The 26716-nt window shown below is 34.2% G+C and overlaps 1 protein-coding gene across 12 annotated transcripts in view; it reads left to right on the top strand.

Moving 5' to 3' along the window:
* CBLB (Cbl proto-oncogene B) overlaps positions 1-26716 on the top strand; it is a 284335-nt gene that overhangs the window by 10903 nt on the left and 246716 nt on the right. For 11 of the 12 annotated variants that reach the window (XR_013482932.1, XM_078146682.1, XM_078146683.1 and 8 more), the window contains exon 3: positions 4210-4460. Coding sequence is in view for 11 of the 12 variants with exons in the window: in XM_078146682.1 (XP_078002808.1) it covers positions 4210-4460 (251 nt within the window). In the remaining variant the exon portion in view is untranslated. Of the gene's footprint in view, positions 1-1190; positions 1337-4209; positions 4461-26716 lie in introns of those variants that run through there. The other variant, XM_078146679.1, reaches the window with a different exon arrangement.

Here is a 26716-nt window from a genome sequence, read left to right as displayed (position 1 = left end):
ATGGGGTAGATGATTTCTAAGGCTCATTTCAGCTTTAAAATTTTATGAGGTTGTGAATATAATTGCTTTCTAAATGCTAGTAAAATTCCTAGTTAAATGTTTGATCATTTAGACCACCAGGGAAGGACAGTATTCATCCTTAGATGGTGTATTAAAAAGTTGTTCTTTCAGCAATTATTATTGACTATGGAAAAGACCTTTCTTTTCATAATAGCCCTTTTCCATATGGAATTTAGATTGAACAAAGGAAACTTTTATAAAGTAATTAGAGGGAGATATAAGTTGCGTGTAACTTTGTGAATTGGATATTTTGTAATGTGCTATTTTTATAACATGTTTTCTTTTGACCTTTTCCTTTTTTCTTGATCTGTTAGAAAGTATTCTTGCTATTTCATTGTGAATAGAGTCTGTCATAAATTGCAACCCTTATTGTTAAACTAATGACTTGTACTCTTATTATATTACAAGAGGTCCCTAATGTAGTAGAAAGTGCATCAGCTTGAACTTCAGTCCAAGCCCTAGCACTGAGCTAGTGGTATGACTGTGGACAAGTCACTTTGCCCCTTTGGATTTCAGTTTCCACATCTGTAAAGATTGGATTAGATAGTTGATAAGGCTACTTGCTGCTCTTATACAATTCTGTGAAATCTCTTAGAAATGAATGAGAAGCCATTAAAGTGGAAAATATACAGAGCTAGAACTAGCCTAGATTGGCTGAGCCTTCCCTAGGCATTGGGGTTGTGCCCTCCCTTTCCTGTGCTGGTCACCCAGTTTTAGGTGTTGTCCTTTTTGGGTGGAGTAGTGGAGGTAAACTTAGGCTCTCCTCTGGCCCTGTCCTATGCTCTTTTCCTTTTCTAGTATGCCTTCTGAATCCTCCTCTATTCTTAAGCTACTCCTCTCTATCTTAGACCTCTTCCTCTCAGATTTTCATGATCTGGTACTCTCTGAAATCTGGCTTTCCCCTGAAGACCCCTTGGATCTTGGTCCCTTCTTTATGCTAGACTTTCAACTTTTCTCACCCTGACACAAAGGGTGAGGAAGAAAAGTTGGTATATTTATTGTTCCTTGTAGTTGTTTTTAGCCTTTTTGAAAGTTCACTCCATGTTATACAGCTCCTTGTCATATGTTTATTTCCAGACTGCTCTTTCTGCTGCTCCTCAGTAAGTTTAATAACCAAGTAAGCAAACATCTTCTCCACTTCAACTTCTTTGAGCAATATCCTGGCCTCCCAGTCCCTCAACTTCCAGGAACATTTGAAAGCCTACCTTAACCACACTTAGGAATGGTCATACTTCAGGCTGGTCCCACTTCTTTACTCCAACTGATTTTGCCCCAGGTACCAGAATTCTTAGTTATGTCTCTGAAAAATCTAGATTTGTGAATGCACATACATATTAAAAACAAGAACAAAAACTTGTAGACAATAACTGGATAGTATTTCTTCTCTAGTGGCAGATCAAATCCATCCATAATAGCTAAGTCTTGTGGAGTTGACTGGGCACTTGTAAGTTAAGTGATTTCACCTAGGAAGCATTTGAGGTGGATTTGGAGCCAGGCCTTCCTGAGTTCTGTCCAGGAGTCTGTCCACTCCATAGTACTGCTTTTAATGGTTACTATTTGCATCTCTGTTACAATTAGTGTAGGCAACTCCTGGTAAGTAAACTTCCTCTACCAACGCTTATCAGCAACTGTTAATGTAAGTTAAAGTCTGAGAGAATTACATGGGACACAGAAGTTAAATGACTTGTCCAACATCTCACAGTCACTATATAACAAAGGTGGAACATTTTTAAACTAGTAAACATTTCATTTATGAATGGAGAGAATTAATTTAAAACTTAGATTTTTAAAAATCACATTTCTCATACTACAGGGCAATCTCTGCTATCTTTTATCCAGTTTTCTCTTAGGGATATGCACATTGTAATCCAGTTGTGGCCAGAGTAGGCAAGTTGTTTGTAGGATTTTTAAATCTTGATTACAAATATTATTGTGCCTCCTCTTCTGTTGTATGCCTTTTGAAAGTTTTCCCTTTTAGTAATCTGGATTAAAAAAATCCAGTTTGTGTACAAATGTAGGTATGTCCCGTGATCCATGCTTAAGTGAAAAGTAAAATGAGCCTTTGATGTCTATAAAATGTTGTTTTCTAGCCCAAATAGCAGTTGGTATCTAGATGCCAGCTTTACGTATCATTATATGATGTCTCATACTCTTTTTGGTCCTGAAAAGTGATTTAATCATCTTAGAGAGCTCTTAAATACAGATCTACCCCTTCTCTACAACTTAGAAAATTACTTAAGAAACTGAAAATGTAAGTGACTTGGTCAGAGTCACACAGCCAGTGTTTATCAGAGACATGACTTAACTCAGGTGTTCTGACACTGAGGTTAGTTCTCTAGCTTACTAGCTTACTTACATGGTATGTCAAAATTAAGAATATTAAAAGGACCAAGTGGTAATTTTTTAAAGTAAAAAAAATTTTTTCAGTCTTTGACTTTTTTTGTATGGGGACAAAATCAGTGCTATATTTGCTTTCCTTAGGGGGTCAAAAGTGTTTCCTTAACTAGGTGGCCCAGTGGATAAAGCACTTAACTTGGAGTCAGAAAGACCTGAGATCAGTCCCTCTTCAGATACTTAATAGCTTTGTGACCCTGGGCAAGTCACTTAACTTCTGTCTGTCCAAGTTTCCTCATCTGTAAAATGGGTATGGATGTTGACCTATCTCCCAAGGTGGTTGTGAGGATAACATGAGATATTTACAAAGCTGTAAAGTGCTTTGTAAAACTTAAAGTGATATATAAATGTTAATTGTTCTTATTAAGCTAAGACTAATGCTGCTTATAAATTTTAAGTGCTACAGCTCTGTTTATGGAAATCAAAGCAAAAACAATTATATTGTTTTTGATAGTTTTTTTGGGGAGCCAGGATTCAGAAATGGTGATGAGAGAAATAAGTTTATTATTTAATTAGACACATGTTGATTGGAAAGAAGTTTTATGAACTTATGGACAAAAATTGGTATCTTTCGAAGAAAGAAAACTGTATCACATAAAGATTGAATATGTTATTTCTTTAATTCAGTATGTGTGTTGGTGGGGTTCTTGAAGCTACTGTTAGTGAAGAGTTTAACATTTTGCCTCATGGATTTTAAATATGTATATTGTTCTTTTGGTGATGATATTATGCTGTTGAATTGCATGCTGTTGCTTTTCTGAAGCTTTCAAACTGAAAGCTCATCATTTATCTAGAAAATCTATTGCGAAGAGGTTCCAGTTAGGCAGAGGGGTTCTGACATTCAGTGAAAAGTTGAACATATATTAATATGTCCAAGAATTGGGATTTATTTTTTTTAAATGAGAATTCCTAGTGTGGATCCTTTCTCCTCTAACACAGATTACAATCCTTCTGTAACTTAACTGTTTTATAAAGATGCTTTGAAATTTGTAGGGGGTGAGTGGTTTGCCCGTGGTTACCTAGAAAAGGTCAGATCTTCCTGATTCCAAGTCCAGGGTTCTCTTCACGGTGTCAGAGTTGGACATAATTTTTTTTGTCATTCCCTATGAATGTGGGTACATGGTTGGATTGCTGCTGACTGAACCATGATACAGCTCATGCTTATGGACAAGGTAGAATGTATCAGAAGAAGGTAGGGAAGACTAGTTTGAACTTGACATGCATTTATTATTTATTAACTCAGTTATTAAAATTTCAGCCTTTTGTTTAACCTGCCTCAGGGTGCAGGCTTAATCAACTAAAACACTAATTAAAATCCATTAAATAACTTCAGTGGGGAACAAGGTATAGTGTAATGAAGTTTTAACAGCAAGTCTTTGGTTGCCCACTGATGAAATGTATTTATTTACTCTTTCTTAGTATGATTTTACTTTTTAAAAAGGATTCACATCTTATGCTGAGTAGCTTGCAAAAGTAGGAAACTATAAAAAGGGAGGTAAAGAAAAATTAAGCAAAAAGGTTATAGATAAAGATTTTCTCAGTGTATTATTGACTAACTTGCATTAGTAGAAATGAAATAAAGTAAAGTTTTACTCAAATCTTCCTTAAAAGTAATTTATACATGTTCCTTGTGGATTGATTGTGTTATAGAAAACATAGACTTTTATTAACCAGTTTATATTAACTTCTTGTACATTTTTTTCATATTTCCCCTCCCCCCCACAAAAAATGTTTTATCTGTGTTCTTGCCTCTAGGTAAGGCTATGCCAAAATCCCAAACTCCAATTAAAGAACAGCCCACCATACATACTTGATATTTTGCCTGACACTTATCAGCATTTGCGACTCATACTGAGCAAATATGATGACAACCAGAAACTTGCACAACTCAGTGAAAATGAATATTTTAAAATCTACATTGATAGCCTGATGAAAAAGTCAAAACGGGCAATTAGACTCTTTAAAGAGGGCAAAGAGAGGATGTATGAGGAACAATCACAGGACAGGTAAGAGTCTTTTATGATGCAAATTTTATAATTATATAACTATGCTTATTATTGCTTGTTTTATTTGTCATTTTCATATTTAATAGAAATATCATGAAGAGAACTTTTTTACTTGGTAAACAGTAATCCCTTAGATTTATGTAATGTTTTTAAGGTTTGCAAATGCTATACAAATATTATCTCATTTGATCCTTATAATAACTCTATGAGGTAGGTGCTGTTATCCTCATATTACAGGTGAGGAAATTGAGGCTGAGAGGTTTTGACTCACCCAAGATCACTCATCTAAGAAATGTCTGAGACAGGATTTGAACTTGAATCTTGTTGAGTTACTCTCCTTCTATAGTAAAGGCTTGTAAAGGCCTTTACTATAGAAAGAAAGACCATGAGAGAGAGGCAACATATTATGGGCATAGTAACCAAGTCTTGAACCTATATCTATCATTCTTTTCTTAGAATAGGGCTTGGCAAACTATGGCCCACCACCTTTTGTATGGCCTGTGAGCAGAGAAAGATTTTTGTATTTTCAAGAAAGTTTTATTGTATTTTAAGCTGTATTATGTTGTAAGTTTTAGTAGCTTAAAACTGTGTTATGAACTTTGAGACAACCTGCATAGTGCTTTGGAAACTTTAAAAGTGTATAAATGTTGATAGTTGTTATTGTTACCATCATTAGTTGTTATCATTAACTTAGGTGTTAAATAGGTGGTGGTGGGTTTTTTTTTCCCTTCAGAATTTTTAGCTCTGAATCCAATTCTGATGCAGCAAATTGGTCTTTTGGGTTGTGACTTTAAAGTCATTTGTTGTTTTCAAGGTTATTATAACAGCAAGGTCTTGGAACATCATTGGTGACTATGTAGATGTAATTAGATATTTGGATGTGTTTTTATTTTCTCATGGAAGAAATAGTGCCTTCCTGAGAATCTTGAGTTAATTCCTGCAAAACTTAAATAGATAACCTAGTAATTTCACTTTTTCTTTTTGTGTTTTTTGATTTAAAAAATGTTAACCCCCTGCTGTGTGCATTTCATTGCACCTAGACAGACTCTGGGGGAGATTTAAAGTTTAGATGGTTCTGATTTCTTATCAAAAAGGAAAAATGAGGAGCACATTCCCTGTTGAAATAATACGGTGTAAATTAGAATTAAGTTAATATGTGGTCAGCTGATGATTGTGAGGGAGATTTGTAACATGCTTCTAAATTTTTAACCAGTGTTTTAGAAGCATTTATAATTAAGAATTTGATAATTTACTTTTGGATAGACTGAACATCTATGGCTATGTATAGAGTATAGATCTATCGTATGATTTTATTGAGAGTCATATCCAAGTAGAAAGCAGTTTGTGCTATGTGTGTGCCGAATAACTGGAGTCTTCTCTTTATGTGATATTATGGATCCACTATCGTTGGGGTGATTACTTTGAATTGTTTCCTAGTAGTGGTGATGGATTAATCTCTACTCATTCTTCTAGGCCTGTTTGCAACCAGAGGTATACTTTTATGAGATTTAGTAGAGGCTGCTGGGTACAGTTTTGTCCGATGCAGAATGTAGTTTGTTGGTAAACAAGGTAATATAAACTCCTTGCTATGTGTCCTGGTTGGAGAGTAGACTATTATTGTTAATAAAATTACCATGCATATAATAAATGAATTGCCTATTGGATAGAATACAATTAAGTATACTTTTCTAAGACTATACTGAATATACTTTTAATCTATTTCAGAAAGTAAAATGTTGTGAACATCAGTTTTTTTAATGGTATATATACAAGAAGGTTTCAAAGTTGGTTATTTAGGTAATTTAGAATATTGAAAGGAAATTGACCTGAAGACCTTTATGATATTAAAAAGATGTGTTTGTATATATGAACACACATATTGAATGAACCTGTGATTTTATTGGGATCCGTAACTTCCAAATGAAGGAGCTCCTTCTGTCAATCCAGGTTGGCACCATCTTAATTTATAGCCTTAGAAAAAGGCCAGAGTCACTGAGAGGATAAGTGAGTAGTCTCATGTCACACACCTAGAAAAGACTTGAACCCAGGACTTCCTGACTCTGAGGCCAGTTTCCATCCATGCCGTTGGGCTCCTTCTCCCTCTCCCAGTGTGTGTGTGTGAATTTGTTGGAAATTTTTCTTATAATTAAAAATTGCAGGGCCAGTTTGTGCTGGCTGTATTTTCTACAGTATCCAAATGAGGGAAATAAATGAACCTGATTTAGAAAATACATTTTTTTCTGAAAGAAAATATAACTTCTGTATTTATGTATTTACCAACAAATGAGGCGTGAGAAGTATAATGCAGGTCTTTTGTTCAGATATTTTATTTGTAAGTAGATTAGAGTAATTATTTTTGTCAGTTGCATGTCATGAGAAAGCTCTGTCCCAGCTTGAATTTACAGTGAGCCCCTTTTGCCCTATATCACTCTTTTTAAGTTTTCATCAGATACAGTTGAATCTCACATTGACTTGGTACTGCTCCAGCTAGTAGTCACTTTGGACTCATAAACTGTACTGAGCTGGCATTTCCTGGTAGAGTATTCAGTGATTTCTGGCATACACATAGTTTATATATGTATATGTGTGATCTTTGTAGGAAAGGGAGAATATATTTGTATTTCTAGCCTAAAAAAGGGAAGTGCTATATCACATGGTTTAAAGACATGATTGATATGAAGCACAAATATCAAAGTGGGCATAAGCAAGCTTCAGGCCCCCTCTCTTCTGCAGCGGGTTTTTCTTTTCCTTATGATTTTCCCACTATTTACCACAAACTATTGAAGAATAGTAATAACTGGTAAATTCTAGCAGTGACTAATATAGTCATAACAGTTAGTGATTGGTAACATAGTAAATTGACCTCTTTAATTTTTCATTCAGCATGACCCAGATGTACCCAGAGAAAATGGTAGGATATTGTATTTTAACCTACTTTAAGGTTGTTTGTGCAAAATAGTAGTTTTCTAGTTTTTCAGGCCATGGACCACTGCAAAACTGATCAAAAAGCCCAGTGGATAACCTCTCCCATTCACTGAAAAGGGCCAGCCACTGGGAAAGGAAAGCAAACACGATTCACAGAATTGATGTTGAATGTGGGGTATGCTTTGGAAGAGCTAGTCATAAGGGATATCAGCAATCAGTTATAAAGATTGTGTCATACTATAAATACTGTAGGATGCTAGCCTCTTACACTGCATTTGGGGAACTGGTTTGAAGAAGGTCCTAGATAGAGATCATGAAATAATGTATGCATCAAATATGTGTAAAGGGGCGGTGGGGTAAAGATACCGTTTCAACAAGAATTTATTAAGGATTTCTGTAAGGCAGAAACTGTGCCGTGTGCTAGAGATACAAAGACCAAAAGAAAAAAGAAAAAAAAAGAAAAACAGCTCTGCTAGATACAGTTAAATTCAACAAACATCTTTAGATGCCTGATTGTATGCGAGACTCAGTGCTTTTAAATTCTTTCCAAAATGTCATTTAAATTGTCTTTATTATTGAGCTGTTGCTGATCAGATATAATTTTATAATACGTATTGGTACAATGCTTTTAATTTCTGAAGAAACACAAACAAGTTTACCTGAGATATATATGAGTGTGTATGTGTACATACACACCCACACACACACACACACACACACCCTTTGTATGTTGATATTTGTGTGGTGGTATTCCAGAAGTACTTTGAAACTGTTACTTTGTACAGCTCTTTATCTATCAATTGATCTATCTTTCTGTCTGCCTACCTATCTACCTGCTTATCTGTATAGACAGATAGATTGATATCACCACGTTTTAAAGGCAAAGATTGTTTATCCTGCTAAGATCCTAGTTTTTAAACCCCTCCCCCATAGCATTAAATGACATTGCCACATTTGGCAGAAAACGAAAGATTGTGGTGTAAAATTTTATATACACACACATATGTATATATGTAATTGTGTACATTATGTTCATTTAATGTACTTACATATTCATTGAGGTATTCTAAACTTTTCTAAATCATTTTCAACTACCTGTTTAAGGAGAATGACTTGTTTGTATGCTTCAGACTTTATATCATAGATTTTAGTTTTAATGAACATCAAAGTGTAATGGCCTTGGTTATATTAGTGTGGTAAGCTCTGTGTTGTGAAGGAAATAGAAGAGGAGAGAGGGATATAGATTGAACTGTATGACTTGGAGCCAGGAACGCTTATGGTATGGTTCCATTTCTGACACCCAAGGCTCTTCGACCTTGGTCAACTCACTTGACTTTTATCTGTAATTTGTTCTTTGTAAAATTGCTATCTAGGCTACTTCTCAGTCAAAATAGAAGAGTTGCTATATAGAGTAACTATTTCTTAGTAATCAATTTAATTATATTAGTTTAAAAAAATTTCCTCCTGTTGAAATATCAGAGTTTCTACTTCATGCTTTGTGTTTATTGTTGGTCACTTTATATTTGTTTACAACTTAATGCATACAAGAGAATTTTTTTTGGTTTTGGTTCTGAACTGTGTGGTTTCATTGGTGTGGAGAGCTCTGAAACTCCCAGTGTGCTTTGGCAACTACTCTGCTATTTATAGTCTTACAGAAAGCTCCAAGGGCAATGTTGAAAGATTAAGTGACTTGCCCATGATCTCAAAGCCTTCAGTGTCAAGGCAGGACTTGTACCCATGTCTTCATGAAATCTGAGGTCAGGGCTTTGTCTTTTATTCTGAATTCCTCAAATTATTTATGGGGGTTGGGAGGAGTAGAGAGGGAGGAGAAAGCAATGAACATAGAGGCGAAAATAACCACGCTCATTTTTTTCTTTTTTTGTACCAGAATAGCTAAATTTACTTTATGAAACAAGTGTTTCTTTTGTTAAAATATTTGAAACCATTTCTACATTATTTTTCAAATACTATTTTAATTTTATAGATTACACTGGGCTTCTGCTTTTTTGACTCTGTGTGTGTGTGTGTGTGTGTGTGTGTGTGTGTGTGTATGTGTGTGTGTGTGTGTGAACCAGATAAAGATCTTTCAGAGGATTAATCTCAAAATGCCTTTTGAAGTTTCAGTAAAATGATTAAGAAAGGAGACATGGTTCATAGATGTGTTCAGGAATAGGTGAAGAATTGAAGTTTTATAATTTAGAAAATGTTTCTTCTTGATTTAAAGTGTCAAAACAGGTAAATCAAATGTATTCATTTATGAATGTTTTAATAGTTTTTTGAAGAATTGGGCTATATGAATCTAAATTGTAACTTTTTTGAAGCTTTTTCAATGAAATGTTTCTTTCCAACAAACTCATAAAAGTAGAGACCATAGAAATTAATGAAATTTTCATACTTAAACAAAGAGTATTTGTTAGAAAGAGGAGGTGCGAACATGCAGAAAATTTGAATGCTGAGTAGTTTTATGGAAAATAGCATTCATCTACCTTTAGTTGAAAGTCTGTTCAAATTATTTTTCTTCTGGCTTAGTTTTCAAAATAAGAGCAAAGAAAATAAGAATAATCAAAGTGGTATAGTTAGATGAAAATTCTAAATTTAAAACATAGAAATGCAGAGATTAAATGGTTAACTTAAAAATTCTTCGTTAGTCTTCTATAGCTAAATTTATCCTTCACCTTAAGTTTTAGAGAAATAGATGTCATTCACATTGTTGCTTCCTGGGTATTTTTCAGTATTATTTCATTTAGTTAACTAAATGATTTGCCTAAGCCAGTTAATAAATTATGAGAAAATTGTAAAAAAAAAAGTGCAGATAAGAACATTTTTGTAGGTGTTATATGTATGTGTGACATATAATGAATGTCTAGAACATAATTTATGTATAACACAATTTGGATGTTATGAAGAATGAAACACAGGGTGGTATAGTGCAGAGGGGTTTAACTACCATGGTGAATGGGCTTGGAACCAGATTAAAATGTAAATTTGAAAATGTTTAACAAAATAAATAAAATACAATACAGCATAGATAATGTTAATTTATGGTGTTCCAGGTTAGTGTCAGGGATTCATTTCTATTTGAGTTTGAAACCATTGGTATGGATAAAGAATTGACAACCATCCAAGAAGGGTTCAAGTTCCCCTTCTGACAGATGCTGGCTTTGAGATCCTAGACAAGTAACCCAACCTTCTTAGAGTGTAAGTTGCAGAGACCATGCTGACCTGCATTGGTGTAGAGGCTTTCCTTACCTGGAAGTTCCCTGTAACAATGAAATCACAGTTCCAGTCCCTATCCCTATTATGTATTATTGTATAATAAGAAAAGTAATTATTATTACTTTACTTACTATACTATATTTACTATACTATAAAGTATTATTGTTAATAAGGAGAGTAATCTTTCCTAATGATAGATGTCAGATGAGAAATTAGCTAGTGCATTCATAGGGAGAAAGTAGAACTGGCTTTATGGATGAAAACCTTCTATCCCTTTCTGATTTATGGCAGCTTATTAAAGTTGATGTTTTTCATCCTGTAAACATCTGGTGACATTTAGATTAAATAATTAAAGTCCAGAAGCATGCAAGGAAAACATTATTTGAGTTTCATACTAAAAACCACTGCCACAAAGGATGTTGATGAATTTTGTTTTTGAAATACTAGATTTGTTGTTTAGTTCGAGAAGCTCCTTTGGCAGTTTTTTATAAAAGTTAATTAAATCCTATTTATAAAACAGACATACTGCAGTGATAATCTTATAGCTTAAGGAGTGCTTGTTTCAAAAAACTAGACCAAGAATGGTTTTTTCAGTGATTTTACAAAGAATATGAGTTTCCAAAAGCCAAACAGATTAGCAAATAGCTCTAATCTGTTATGGAATAAAACTAATATTGTTATGTTACCCTAAAGCAGAAAAATTATAGTTGAAAAAGTCAGGATGACTAAACAGTTTTCCTGAAAAATAGGATAGAAAAGTCTTGATGCATACAAAAAGAGATTAGTCCTTTCTTACATTTAAAAATATATTCTAACTTTGATTCTTTAAATTTGATTCTGTTAATATTTAAAATGATTTATGTAGTCCTAGTGTAAGCTGGCTAGTATTAGACATGTGGTTTATAGCCATACTTTAATCTTCAGAACATGAACATGTGGTCTTTAATGTTATGCTGAAATTTTATTTAGATAAGAATACTATGTGAAAAACTTGTGATTTCAGTAGCATAAGTCTCCTGGTATATGGCAACTTCTACTCTGCAGATTTTACCCTTCTTTGACTTAGCAGTTAAGCTTAAAAAAAATTGAGGTTGGATAATTTGCTCAATAAATATTTGTTGATGGATTTTGATATTACACTAAGGCTTATTTCAAAGAAAAGGTTAGTCACTTAATCTGCCTTTCAGTATAAACCTTGTATTGCTTGAATATATTAAATTAGCACCAAAATGTGTTGATGTTTCCAGGTTTTGGATGTTTTATGTGGAAACACAAGTAGTTAGAAATTCCTAAGGCAACATTACAGCCACTATAATGGCAGAAGCACTGGATTTGGAATCAGAAGACAGGTTCAAGTTCCACCTCTTTCAGTTACTACTTGTATAACCTTGGGCAATTTACTTTTGTGGGCCTCAAATTTCTTCAAATTAAGAGGTTGAACTATGTTACCTGTAAGGGTCCTTCTGCCTCTAAAGTCCTATGATCTTAAACTGAGATTCTTTGTGATGCATAAATCACTAAATCTTTGTGATATTTTGTTAGTTGGGCAAGTATTTTTTCCTTTTTTTAAAGTTGATTTGGAAGAGGGTAAGTCACTGAATCTGTTGACCAATTATGATAAACTACAAAGTTCTTTAGTAACATTTTTAGAGATAAGTGGGTGTGAGCACCTTTTTCTAACGTGCTTATGTGATATCTTTAATCTTAAGTGGCTTCTCTATATAAACTGACATGTTCAGGTTAAAAATGAAATGATGGATGATATGAATATGGTCACTGTATTTTAATGTAAAAAGTTTAAATAAACCATAATTATTCCTGGAGCATGATCATGTTTTCTTATTTTGAGGATTAAGCTGAAGAGAATTAATTAAAACATTTAATTTTAACTTTCATCACAGTCATTAAATCTGTTTACAAAATTCGATTATAGTTTTGGAAAACTAATAGTAGCAGGGTATTTGCCAGGTTGGTGGCAGAAAGTGAGAAGATTTAAGGAAATATGCTCAAAAATAATTGACAAAAATTTATTTCATTTCCAAATTGTAGCATCAGCATTAGAGTGTTATCAGGAGGGTAGTTCTTAACAATTCTCAAATCTTAAAGTGAAACCATGCTTTTTTAATGCTGGTTGCCAGGGTGTTATTAAATGATATCAATTATAATTTATTAATTTTATAATAATAATTTATAATAAATTATGAATGGTGGAAAAAGATAAAATCTTTGTTTATAATGATGTGATATTAAGATCTCATTATTTTTAGGCTGAAATGTTTTAATGTTATTATCAGTATGTTCAGTCATATCATATATTTGGATATTTACATACAAACGTCATAAAATTTTACTTTAAATGTAATTTGGAGGGTGAGTTAATGAATTAAAGTTTGTTTTGAAGAATTTATCATCCATATGTTATGGCTGTCTGTTACAGGTTGCCAGGTGGTGAAATGCTGACTTTGTTCTCTACATTAACAGTAAAATAAATTACATATATATGTATACACACACACACACATATATGATTTTAGAATAAGCTTTTTCTTTTGACTTTTCCATGTGCATATGATAAAATTCTGGAGCAATTTTTTCAAAAAATAAGAGATGGAGAAAGAGACGTTCTAAGACTGGTGTATCATTCTTTGGTCATTCATGCTTCAAATTCATATTCTCTTAATGGGGGTTAAAAAAATTATTTCTCCCCTTCCCCTCACCCTTCTTCCATTTGCTTCAAAAAACTATTGCTTGATGCTACTTGGGTTGATCATCTAGTTTCTTTAAATATCTTCCTTTCCCTGTATTTGTATTTTTGATGACTTATGTGAATACCTGTTTACCATAGGATGTTTGTTGCCAGTTAGACAAAATAGTCTAAAACAAGGATAGTGTTTATAATAAAAGGTGTGTATGTATACATACATTTATACATACATACCCACATAAATGCTAAGTAGATGACAGTATTATAATTCCATTTTCCAGATGTAAAATCTGAAGTAGTTTGTGAGTTAAGTTGCTCTAATGGACCAGTTATATGATTCCATGTCAATACTATAAATAAAGCTTTAAAAAATCTATTCTAAGCATCTGAACCTAAGCTCTTATGCAGAATGATTTCCTAATTCTGTTTGGTATGTCTCAGTTTGCAATGATTAGCATCCAAATAATAATGAAATCAGCTATTTGAAACCATTTAAATTTTGTCTTTTGTCTCCACTTAAACCATTAGCATGTTCATTGGAGTTGTTTTTTCTGATCTTCATTAAAGCTTTATTAGTGTTGGATATCAGTTGTTGCTGTCAATAAATGGTCACAAAATTGTGGATAGTTATAAATTTATAGCAAAAATATTATTTAAAAACTCATAATCAGCCATATTTAATTCAGCAGTACAAAAAAAGTTCTTTTTTTTCCCCATGGTAACTTGGATTTGTTTACAGGTAAAGAAAGTGTTGTTTTTTGTTGAAAGATTTGTGGAAAAGTGAACTGGATAACTTAGCAAGATAAGAAAGAAAATAAAAAGACAATTTCACAGTTGTCTCTGAAATGTCTGGTTTTTTTTGTTTTGTTTTGTTTTTTCTTTTTGGTGAGGTAATTGGGGTTAAGTGACTGGGCCAGGGTCACACAGCTAGTAAGTGTTAAGTGTATGAGGCTGGATTTGTACTCAGGTTCTCCTGACTGCAAGGCCAGAGCTCTATTCACTGTACCACCTAGCTGCCCCTGTTTTTTTTTTTCTCAAGGATTTTTATAGATCACAGTATTTTGATTTATTAAAGACGTTACCATTCCCCCCACACACAATTTTACATGAAAGAATAATTTATTTGAAAAGCAACAGAGGGCATAAAGTGGTTTGTCAAATTTTCTGTATTGTGAGAATGTGTTCCTTACTACAACATTTTTGAAAAACTAAGCATGTTTTAGTAAATTATTTTTTCATCTTCCTGCCTTTCTTGACCATTTGGAAACCAGAGAGATATACTGATAGTTTTCTTTTAAGAAAAAATGGAAAGTCCAAGTGGATTGGTTGCTTAAAATATATTAGAAAAATAAAAGGTAGTTTTATAGTTGCTTCTGATATTTTAAAATTTTGTGTAGATTTCAAATAATTTTGTATTTGGGAAACAGATTTTAAACTATGTGCTTTTCAAAAATAGCCAACTTAATGGTATCTAGATATATTATCTGAATAAGGTGTATCTTCCTTTGTAAAATATTCAGTTGTAAATCTGTTTATAATAGGAGTTTAAGCATGAGTCTGAGGACTTGGTGTAAGAGACCTATTTGCTATTCCTTTATTAAATTTTGGCTGGTGATCAGTCCCTTTGGATAAGTAGTTCTCAACTCTTTAGAGAGTTAGAGCTAGTCTTCAGTCAGTACTTTGAATTTTCAGATCATGGGATTGGCTTGGAGAGGCCTGCTGACAAATATGGTCCTTTTGGGGGGTCAGGGAATCCTGACAGTAAATTCCCTGAGCAGAGCTACTATTGGAAATGCTCCCTTTAGGAATCCCAGAAAACCGCAGAGAATGTTAAATGGCAAATAGCCAACTTTGATAGGAAATGTAACTTCCATGTCTTCTCAGGATCCCACTTTGAACTGTTGCTTTGGATCTTCTTTTCTAAGTTCTGCATGTGTCTCTCTTTCTCTGAATGGAAATAGTACTCTATTAATAAAGCTGTGGCCAGCGTTGAGTGTCAAATATTATCCTGTAAATCTGGACTGTGCTCCAGTTTATGTATTTCTACATCGTGCTCTGCAGATTTGGCACAATGAAATTGATGTTTAAGGTTGAACAGAATGGTCATCCTGAGCTTTAGATCCAGGGTGATCTGAAATAAAAGAATATTTCAAGGTATAGGACATTTCCTTACTTGGGGTTAGCAGTCTTGTAAATACAAGCTTAAAAGCATTTCAACAAAGAAATCTTAATAGTAGAGATAATGTGCATGATTTTTGTTATTTGAAAGATAGCATTATTGTTAGTACAGAAGCTATATTAAGGAATCAGAGTAAATCATCTTAATTTCAGCTAAGGAGATGAGAAATTAATGTTATTAATATATTTGAATTATACATGCATGTCAACATCTTTCAAAACAGCAGGTAAGTGTAGTAGTGGATATAATACTATACTTGAATTCAGGAAGACCTGAGGTTGAATCTTGTCTCAAATACTTGCTACTGCCTGTGTCACTAAACCTTTTTTTTTTTTAACTTATGTAAATTGGGATGTGAAGAGCAAATGAGATAACTTGTAAAATGTTTTACAGGTCTGAAAGTCCTATATAAAAACAGTGCCAATTATTGTAATAAATTGTAATAAAGTTAGGTTTATATAATATGTGTTTGCTAAATTTACCTTTTCTGTTGGGAACTCTGCAGTTCCCTAATTATGGCAGTAGTATTAAAAGGATTAGCAAATCCCCAGTAGGAAACCATGAAGTAACTCACTTATAAGTAAAAAAGAGGACTTTTTGTATTGATAAGTTGGTATGCAATGGGCTGTTTACCTTCAGAGGAAAGGAGACATGAAATTCTTTGATTCATAGCTCAGTTAATAAGCTTTTTGCTTCTGTAGTTTGTGGTTTAAGCAAATCCTCAGAGTTGAAGGACAAGAGAGAGGTAAACAACATCCTGTTCATATGAAAGTTTCCTCTTTTTTATTATTCCTTGTAATTAATGTTCCATGAAGAGTGACTTCTAATCACTTACAGATCTTAGAAATCTGAAAACAGATTGTTTGCGTTGGGGAAGTTAACAATATATTTTTAAAGGCATCTATTTGACAATTCACTGAAATTCTAGGTAGTTTTAAAAGCAATATATCAGTTGTTCATTAGAAAATTTATATACACATATATGACATTTTAATAATACTATAGTAATGAGTCAGATGTGTAATTAATAAAAGCATTTATCTTGAATCCTTAATAGGCATATAGAGAAGTTTTATACCCTGACAAATTTGATTACTAATGTCTTTATTGTCTGTAGTGCCGGTAGACTCAAGTAACTTAAAATATGTATGTGTATATATATATATATATATATATATATATATATATATATATATATATATATATATATATATATATATATATATGAAAAATCAGTAATGGATGAGAGAATTAATTTTGCATCATTTTAAATTTTCTTCATATTTTTCTTTTGATATTTGTTTTCTGTGTCTAGGATTGTCTTTTGGTCAGTCCATTAATACAACTGAGCCTGTATTAAAATGTAGATCATTTGGTAGTTACTTTGAGCTAAGTAAAAAGACCTGGTATAATACAACTAGCACAGAGTGAGGATGAGAGTTCTATGACTTAAAACCAACATTGTAAAGGATCCTGTAATATTTAAGTTCAGTGCTTAATTTGGTTGAGTATGGCTAAGATCTGCACTGTCAGATATTGAAGGGCATGCTTGCTTTTTGGAAGCAGGTTAAATCTAGAATCAGCCTACTCCAGTTATTTTTTAAAGAAGTAATTATTTAAGAATTATGAATTAAGCATCTAATATGAACAAGGTATTATGCCAGGTTATATTGGAGGAAATGATGGTAAATAAGACATAGTCCATGTAGGTAAGGAGTTCTTTCACTAGAAATCTCCAGAGAAGGAAGGGGAAGGGATGGAGAGAGAGAGAAAGAGAAAGGAGAGAGAGGAGAGGAGATTGCGCATGGAATGTTCTACTTCCTCACCACTATTGGAACATTACTAGTTTTTGTTTTTAATTGTATAGCCAAGATTTCACTCTTCTGTATAGTTTTTTTCTAAACACTCCCTTCCACAGTGATCTCTTTCTGATCTGAACTCTTAACTTGTGTATGATTTGTACAACTCATGATACTTTGTTAACAACACAAGGCAGATTCTGTTATTGTCTCTGTGGAGAAAAAATGCAAGTCTTTGTATAGGTCTTATCTCCCTAGTTAGGTTGTATGGTAAAGTTTGACACTAGAAGCTGTATTTTATTTTTCGTTTTCCACATCTTGTAGCACTGGGCCTCATATATATAGTAGGCATCCAGTAGTATGTTGATTCCTCAGAAGAGTCCTACAATGGTTGGACAATCTTAGTTGACTCTTAGACCACAGCTGGGGGCAACATTGTCCTAACTGTGCTGTGGAGAGGTTCTTCTTCCCTGTTGACCTAGATCTTACGGAGTCTTAGATCTGTGTGCTGCTGTTATGAAAGTAGGATTCTGCTTCCCGACTGGACAGAGGCTTGTCTTTGGTGCTCTCCACCCCACCCCCCTCTCCCCGCCATGACAAATGAGAAAAGTTCTAGATGAGCAGGTAGATTCCAAATTGCTGGTTCTTGGCATCATAGGTAAATTATTCTTGGCTTTTGAGAAGTTTGTTATAGGCACGAGTGACCGCATGGCACCCTGTGTTGTGCTTTTGAGAGGGAAAGTGATCTCCCTGTAGGTACATGATACTATTACGATCAGTCTTGCTTTTTATGTTACTTTTTTTTAAGAAGCAACTGTTAATTTAGTGGGTTTTTTTTCCACACAAAGTGTCTTTAATGTGACAACACTGTTTGCGAAGAAGTGTTGAATTTACTGGCAGTTGAGAGACTTTTTCTTAGTAGATTATCCTGGCAGTTACTTCAACACCTGAAGAATAAATTCTGGAAAAATCCTACAGAGTCATTCTCCCTGTTCCCACCAGCTGGACCAAAGCATGATGCATATTTCACAGTTCTTTCAGTTTGATTTGTTATTATTCCATCTACACTTAAATGTGTCTTTTCATCCCCCTGTTTTCATTTTAGCACTTCTGGAAAGAAACTTTTCCCCCCTTGTCATATTGTCTGTGAATATATGTGTGTGTGTGTGTGTGTGTGTGTGTGTGTGTGTGTGTGTGTGTATGTGTGTGTGTGTATATAATATATATAAGCTCTTCAGTAACTTAGGAATATCTTAGAAGAGAACCTTGTGTCAACCGAAATAAATCTATGTTTGTTAGTATATACCATTCTTACTGCCGTTAGAACATTTCATTGACAGCAAGTCTTTTTTTTCTTCCTTTTTTTTTTCAAGTTTGCTATGTAGCAGATAGCTTTTCTATTGTTTCATTAGTCCTCTGGTAGTCCAGTTTATTCTGCATAAATACGCCACAAGATAAAATGAAAAATCACATTGTTATAATGAATCCTTTGGTTTTGTCAGAAGTCTCTGATACAGATAGGGTTCCTCCTACCAAAATTTTGTTTCCAGTTTGGATTGAGGATTGGTACTTTCAAATGTTTGTTCATTGTCATATTGGGAGGAGGGAGGATCGTTTTTCTTCTTAATGTGGACTCTTGTTTGGGTTATGATACAGGGATAGAGAACCTGCGGCCTAGAGGCTACATGTGACCCTCTAGGTCTTCAAGTGTGGCCCTTTGATGGAATCCAAACTTCGTTGAAGGACTGCACTTGAGGACTTAGAGGGCCACATGGGGCTCAAGGCCGCAGATTTCCTACCTTTCTGATAAACCAAATGGGAGATGTGCTGAAGAAATTTTGAATCTGGAGCCTGATGGCTTTAAATAAAAGGTATGTCTGCTTTTCCACATGAACTATAAAGAGTTTGAGAGTGATTTTAAAGGAAGCAAGCAGCTTCCTTTATTCAAAATATATATTATCTTATTGCCCTCTTCCATGACTGTTAAAATACATAAGTTGGCTGCTTCCTTCCTTCCTTCTTTTCTTCCTTCCTTCCTTTATTTCTCTCTCCCTCCTTTTTTTCCTTCCTGCTGTTTCTGAGAATGGGTTTGTGTTTTTTAAAGGCAGCTCTATGATAATATTAGTTGTTTCCACTGTGCTACTTGGTTTTATTGTGCTCTCTGAATTTAAGGAACAATACTAGATTGGATCTGCTTATGGGGAGGGGCCTTTTTTCTACCATCACCTGGGTAACTTTCATCTGCCACCGTCTTACATAGCAAGAGAAATTTTGCCTCCAAAGACATCTTCCCAGGATTGGTCACCTCTTCTGTTTTTCTTCTTTTGTTATACCCCACCCTGCCCCACTTGGTTCTCTGTAGTATATGAGCAGTCAGGTATTAGATGATATGAAAACTATTTTACAAGTATACCAGAGAATCTTGGGGGAGGCAAATTATTAGTACCTAGCCTTGTATATATGTTTTATCTAGGTAGTTTCAGCAACCAATAACAAACCAATCGTTATTAAGTGCATGCTCTGTGGGAAGTAGTGTACCAGGCAATGGAGGCAGTGTGGGAAGGGAGAAGGGGAGATAAAGAAGTTAAATAAGATATTATCCTTGCTTGTAGAAGGCTTACGGTATAGTAGTAAAGATGAGAGAGATGCACAATTAACCATGTCCAGCTACCTCCCCCCCCCAAAAAAAAGTATACATAGTAATTAGCAAAGTGCTATGTGTAGGAGAGTAGTTTTCAACTTTTTTCCAGACCCTTTCCTGAATTTTCTACAGGTTGGACAGTTTCTCCTCTGATCTAATCCTTTGTTTTTCATTACTAATTCACTTTTACTTATTTATTCCATATACAATCAGGCAAGTGATTTTCCCCAATTCCTCTGAAAGCAAGGTGCCCTACAAAGTTGTTTTTTTTTCCCATTATCCTTAGTAGAAAGTCACAGTTTCTTTCACAACCCTACCATGCCCCGGAGGTTTTAACCCTTTTATCTCTGGAACTTCCACTCTGGGAAGCTCCTGCTACTGTACTGAGTAGGGACTGCCTTAGCCTGACCTACCATCATAGGAAGGTCCCACCCATTTTCCCCTTCACTGCCTGCTTGTTCCCTGGTCATCTTTTCCAAGTCTTCTGGTCACTGCACATATGTGCTCCCTCTTTCCCTCTTCCTACTCCACTTCTGGAACCATGATTAAATCAACTCTGACTTTGTTTCTGGAAGGGGTATATCTATCTATTCCCCTGTGGCCTCACCATCTCTGTGTACATTTCTGGACTAAAGCTCCTTTCCTTGGCCATCATTCCACTATGTATTTTGTCTCTATTAGGAGACTAGGTTTAGGGCAGAGACTAGCTTTGCCTCTGAATGCCCAGAGTTCAGAACTGTTCTTGACAAACAGTAAAATACCTTTTCGTTCGTTCATTCTAAATTCACATTCAAACAAACAAATAAACAAAAGACAAAATAGAGAGTATGTATTTTTCTTTTTTGAGCCTTGTCTCAATTTTAAGTTGGAGCTGTCTCAGAACCATTCTGACCCTGCTTCTGAGGCATTACTCTGAGCTGATATCACCGTATTCATCTTCCATGTACTGTTCTTTCTTTCACAATTTTCTTCATCCCTGTCTCCTATAGAATTCTTCCAGACTTCAAATTCTTTTGAACTCAGTTCCCTAGCATCATCATACAAAATTTCTAATCTCCTATTTTGAGACACACCTCTTTTTTATGCTATCCCTGCCCCACTCCAAGTTAATTTTTTGGGTCAGGATCTTCTGACCATTTCCTTTTCTCAGACAAGTAAGGGTATTGGTATCTGTATAAGTTAATTATCATCCATACATAGCACATTATATCTGCCCCTGCTTGCAAAGTCTCCTCTTTAGAGAAGAAGGCTGGTAGTTGTGGTGGGCACTGTCAAATTGAAACTAATTTAGGAGAGGTTAGAAGGTAGGACTTGAAACTAGAAAGGGTAGAACAGACACTAAGAGGCTGTTTATGGCCTAGATAGGTGAAGAGATAGTAGGAGAGCAACTAGTGTTTTGAAAGAAATCATCTCTCTTAGTCTAGGGGAATTGTATCCTGGGAAAATAAAAGAACCAGCTGGTATGATTGCTGAGCTGTTGGTAATTTTTGAGAAATCACAGAATGAGAGGAAAGCTAGAACACCGTAGATGGGCTGATATCCTAGTCTTCAAGGTGGGGGAAAATGTACTCTAAGCTGGTGAGCTCAGCTTTGATTCCTGGCACAATTCTAGTGTAGCCTAAGTTATGGGTACACTAGCATGTCTGGCCTACCATATTTATCAGTAATTCTGATAAACCTTAAAAGGCTAGCTTGTCAAGTTTGTAATGGATGAAGTTAATAGATCCCTATCAGTCTTCTATAAGGGAAGACATTGTAAGAATTTTAAAGGTCTTAGTAGACTAAAAGGCTAGGTTGATACTAGCAGGCTTACACTTACTAAGGCTAAATGTAAAGTCCTGTACTTATTTAAAAAAAATTAATCACTAGACAGGATGGCTTTACTTAACATCGATGTTTGTGAAATAGTCCAAAGGGTTGTAATTGACTACAATCTCAGTATGAATCTTCTTTATGAAGTGTATGGGGAAAAAAAAGCTAAGGCAGTATTAGGTGACTAATAATAATACTAAATAGTTGGTATCTGGAATAAAGAAGGAAGTTGCATTGTGTTCTGTGCTAGTCAAACAACATTGGGTCTAGAAGAGCTTGGAGAAAAGAAGAGTTGAGATAGCTGTCTTCAGGTGTTTGAAGGACCATTCCTGTGAAAGAGGAAATAGACTTGTTCTGTGTGGTTCTCATGGATGATCTGTGATCAGTGAATGAAAATTTCAGGGAGGGAACTTGTGAGTCAAAAATAGGGAAGTATTTTCTCAAAGTAACTTTAAAAAAGGAATGTCACCATGTTGAGGTAGATCATTCCCTATCAACTTGCACAAAGAGGCGTGTTTTAGTTTTAAACAATTGAATTCTTTCTCAACCTAACTTGAATCTTTGTGCATGGAATGCAAAATTTGGTTGTGAAAATAGCATAGGGTTAAATGTTTGTGTATTTTCCCCATTGCATTTTATTAATAATACCTTGTTAGCCTGTGGTTACCATTTAGGGCCCCCCTCCCCCTCAAAGCAGTTAGGCAGGTGGTGTTGATTCAGATCAACAAAAGATTTGACCCAGGTACCAATTATCATAGTCAATGTGTTGACCTCTCAAGTGTATGGATGTATAATAAGTAGTTCCCTGGGTTCTGAGTTGCATTTAGAAAAACTTGCAACACTAAGACTGTATGAAGCTGTGTTTTTCTATTGTTTGTTTTTAAGCCTTTCATAATTTGGAGTATTGATATGTGAGGCCAGCACTTCCTGCCAGCTCTCCCTTTCACAGATAAGAGCTACAGTATAACTGATCATTTTTTAAAATAAATTTTCCATGATTTCAGTTTTGAATAGCCAAATTCTTGAGTTTCTGGCTTAGGATACACCTGCTGTGTCTCATTTGACAGCATTTTGTCTGTTTTTTTTGTCTTCTGTCACTAGGACTGGTCCCTAAAGAAAAGAACAGTTTATAAGACACCGGAGCAGTGTGTGTGTGTGTGTGTGTGTGTGTGTGTGTGTGTGTGTGTGTGTGTGTGTGTGTGTGTGTAAAAGTTTTGAATAGTAACAGTGCAAAAGTAGATCTTTTTTAGCTGTAAAATATTTTTCAGTTTCTTGATAGTGGGATTTTTAATTAGGCTGGGATTGGAGGGATCATGGAGAGAGAAAGCAGTTGTTTCTTGACATGCCAATATTTAAGATATATTTTTTTCTGAAAAGAAAAAAAATACATTTTGTTTTGGCAGTCACTTTCCAAGAAATATCAAAGCAGCCCTCTACAAAGTTAAGCAAAACCGCTTAATGGAATTTCAGCTTATAACACCTATGCATGCAGCACACAACCATACTTTTCTGGTTTTCTGATGGTTAGCAGAAAGATTGTGTGCCTTGATTTGAGTCCTTCAGCTTCAATATTGTTTATGGTGTTTGAGCTGAACTTTGTGTCCTCTTGCTGTTGTTTTTTTATTTATTTTATTTTAATCATTGTGCATATTGGTTTTTTGGAATTGCTTTCCTTACTCTGCACCACTTATAAGACTTCCCTTCTTTGTAGTTTTTTTATTTAGAGTGGGCTTTCTGGAATAACAGTCTCTTACAACAGTTGAATTTTATTTAGTTTTTAAGTTTAATGATTATTTAAAATGATAACTTTATATTCATACAACCTTTTTAAATTATGACTGTCTTATGTTAGCTTGTGGCCATTAAGAAAATACAATTGAACCCTCAAGCATTATGAATTAAAGTAAAAAGCCCCATCTCTTTAATTTATTCATTATTTATGTTAGTTAAACAGCAAAATAATCAACATTTTTTGTTAAATATCAATGAATAATTAACCTATTTAGATTGTCAAGAGAGTAATATAGTGTTTGAATCAGATTTCTTTCCATATCAGAAATAAACATTCAGCATTTATAATTATAATTTCCCTGGAGTATTGGAAAACAAAACATTGTGCTAATCAGAAAAAGAAACTGATGGTAAACAAAAAATGAAAATGTCCATCTGTGTGTTGCTTTGCAAGTCAAATATATTGCACAAAGTAAATACTGCTAATTATTAGCTTAAGTCACAAGTTTTACATTTTCTTTAAGGTTTTTGCTGGCCATTGGAATAAGCAGCTATTCTGCTCTCTTGAAAAGTTAATTAAATCTGTTGTCTCATTTTCTAATTCAGCAACTGCTCGTGGTCTGTATGTACCTCAAAATACACTTTATTGTATCATAAATTGGTAATTCTGTTTGCCTTCATTCTAGTTCATTTTCAGTTTTGCCTTCACCTTGCTAAATAATGGAAATGGCTGTAGCTATGATGGGTGTGTGTGTGTGTGTGTGTGTGTGTGTGTGTGTGTGACACACATACATGACAAGACTATACTAAAAACAGCTTTTGTTCAGATGAATGGTTTATTTTTCTGTTGTCTTATGTATACCATAAGACTGTCTGACATTATTAATGCTGTTTCTTGACAGAAGTGTCTTTTGTTTTTGTTTTTTGGATGAGGGATAACATGGCAACCCACTTTTCTTAGCATGCTTCATTGGGATGACTGGGTTGTGGGTCAATAAGAGCTGTGTTTTTGGAAAAAAGTATTCCTTTAGTCAGCTGTTGTGGACTTTCTTTTCAAAGGAGATTTTAAAAATGATGAAAAGCCGTTTGTAGCCCCATGTATCAAACTTTTGTTACCATTCTATAATAGGATGAGCATCTGCATAGTCTGTTTTAGCCCTCTTTTGAGATATCAGAAATGTCAAATAGGGCCATTTGACTTTTATGAAGTTAAATCCACTGCTTTAAAAAAGAAAACATTGAAGTTTTTTTCCCCTCAGAAGCATATACTTAGAATTTCTCACCATAATGCAAATTAAAGTTAAATTTTAAATCCTTGTCACAAAGTTGCCGTTAATGTAACATCTTGTCAAAATTTTCACATTGTGATTATGTTAACAACCGTAATAATAATGCCTTACATTTATGTAGCACTTCACAGTTTGCAAAATGCTATTCTTAAAAACAAAATAAAACCCTGTGAGATATGTAGTTTGAATCTTTATATCACCATTTCATAAATAACTTTTGTGTCTTGTAAATCTGCTGAAGCCCATGGACCCTTTGTCAAAATGTTTTTTAAATACGTAGGATGACAAAGGAAACAAACTACTTCACTTGAGGATTTCTCTGAGTAAATATCATAGTAGAAATGGAGCAAAATCAGGAAATTTTACATATAATTTGTTGTTGAAATGCTTGATATATAGGTCACCAATGAGATTGTTCTCACTCATGCATTACAAGATGAGGTTTCTCCCTGAACCTGAGTACAACCAATCCCACCTTGTATCTGTCTTTACTACCCAAAGATACTGACCAATTGTTAATAGAGTAATTTTGAATTGTCTTTTATAAATAGTACTGGGGAATTTATACCAGTCTATGAGTTCACTCTCTCATCTACACTCAGTGCTCTTTATTTGTGGGATGGTGGGCCTGACTTAGCAGTGAGGTCTATTACCATGGAACCAAGTATAGATGCTCAGCAAAGGCTTTTTAACATCTAGGATCTCCTGAGTAGGGAGATCAATGAGAAATTTCAATGAAGAAAATATTTAACTATTGATGGAAGTGTTTTAAAAACTAGAAAGGAGGCATTGACTTGAATCATTAACCATTTTGTTTTGCAAGATTGAAGACTTCATGTGCTCTTTAATCAGTAATCTGATTGTAACATTCTGCTCCTAAGGCTACAATTGAGCAAATTTAACGTCTTCTCAGAGTTATAACCAACTAAATTCAATTCAGTGAGTATTTATTGACTGTCTACTGATGTATCAGGTACTGGGAATACAAAGATTGAAGTGAAGTAGTTCCTGTTCTCAAGAGACTTATATTCTTCTGGGGAAATGGTGTGTACACAGATTGAGTAAAGACACAATGTGTACAAAGCAGTTTAGGGAAGTTTACTTAAAAATGGGAGGATCAGGAAAGACCTGAAGGCAGTGCTTGAACTAGGGAAGGAAGCTAGGGGGGATCTTAAGAAAGAGGTGGGAGGAGGGATAGTATCCAGATATAATAGTAATGAGATATAGGGCATAGCATGTGTGAAAGCATGGAAGCAAGAGATGCAGTTATGTTAAAAGCAGTTGTTCTTTGTTGTTTAGTTGTGTCCAATTTTACATTTAATTTCTAAATTGATATCTTAAAGGTACTGCAAAACTGAACATTTCTTTTTTGTTAAAAATGAAAAAAGCCTGAAAAAGGGAAATTTCTTCAGATGTTGATATTTTTAAAATGTAAGATATCTGAGAGCCATGTTTTTAATGCTTTATAAGGTTTTGTTTCTATTATTCATTTCTATAATAGCTTTGAGAAATGTAAAATAAAAAAAATGTTCTGATATGTGTAATTTTATCAAAACATACCATCTCCTACATGAAGTAGTTATCTTATTCCCTCAGCTAAAAGTGATCTCTCCTTCCACAGATTTTCATAGAGTAATTTGATTATTTCCTTTACTACCATATTATATTTTATAACATTTTGTTAAATATAATGCTAATTTGGCATCTTTAAAGATTATACGTCTGATATTCTTTAAATCCATATTTTTTGTCTGTAATAAACAGTGGCAGAGTTAAACTGAATATAATCTTTTGGTTATTGAAATGTCCTACATGTCTTCCCTCTCTTCCATTTCTGTTTCCTCTCTCCTTTATCCTTTTTATGTATTTGAGGAATGACAATGAAATGACTAATGAAATCTTGGCTGACAAGTTGACCAGGGCTAAGTGTTGTTAATGCTGATTAGGGAGATTCTTGACA

Source organism: Phascolarctos cinereus, unplaced genomic scaffold (assembly GCF_003287225.1).
Source record: "Phascolarctos cinereus isolate Bilbo 61053 unplaced genomic scaffold, phaCin_HiC Scaffold_726;HRSCAF=1367, whole genome shotgun sequence".
In the NCBI taxonomy this organism is placed as follows: Eukaryota; Metazoa; Chordata; class Mammalia; order Diprotodontia; family Phascolarctidae; genus Phascolarctos; species Phascolarctos cinereus.
This window is presented reverse-complemented; position numbering and strand designations above follow the sequence as displayed.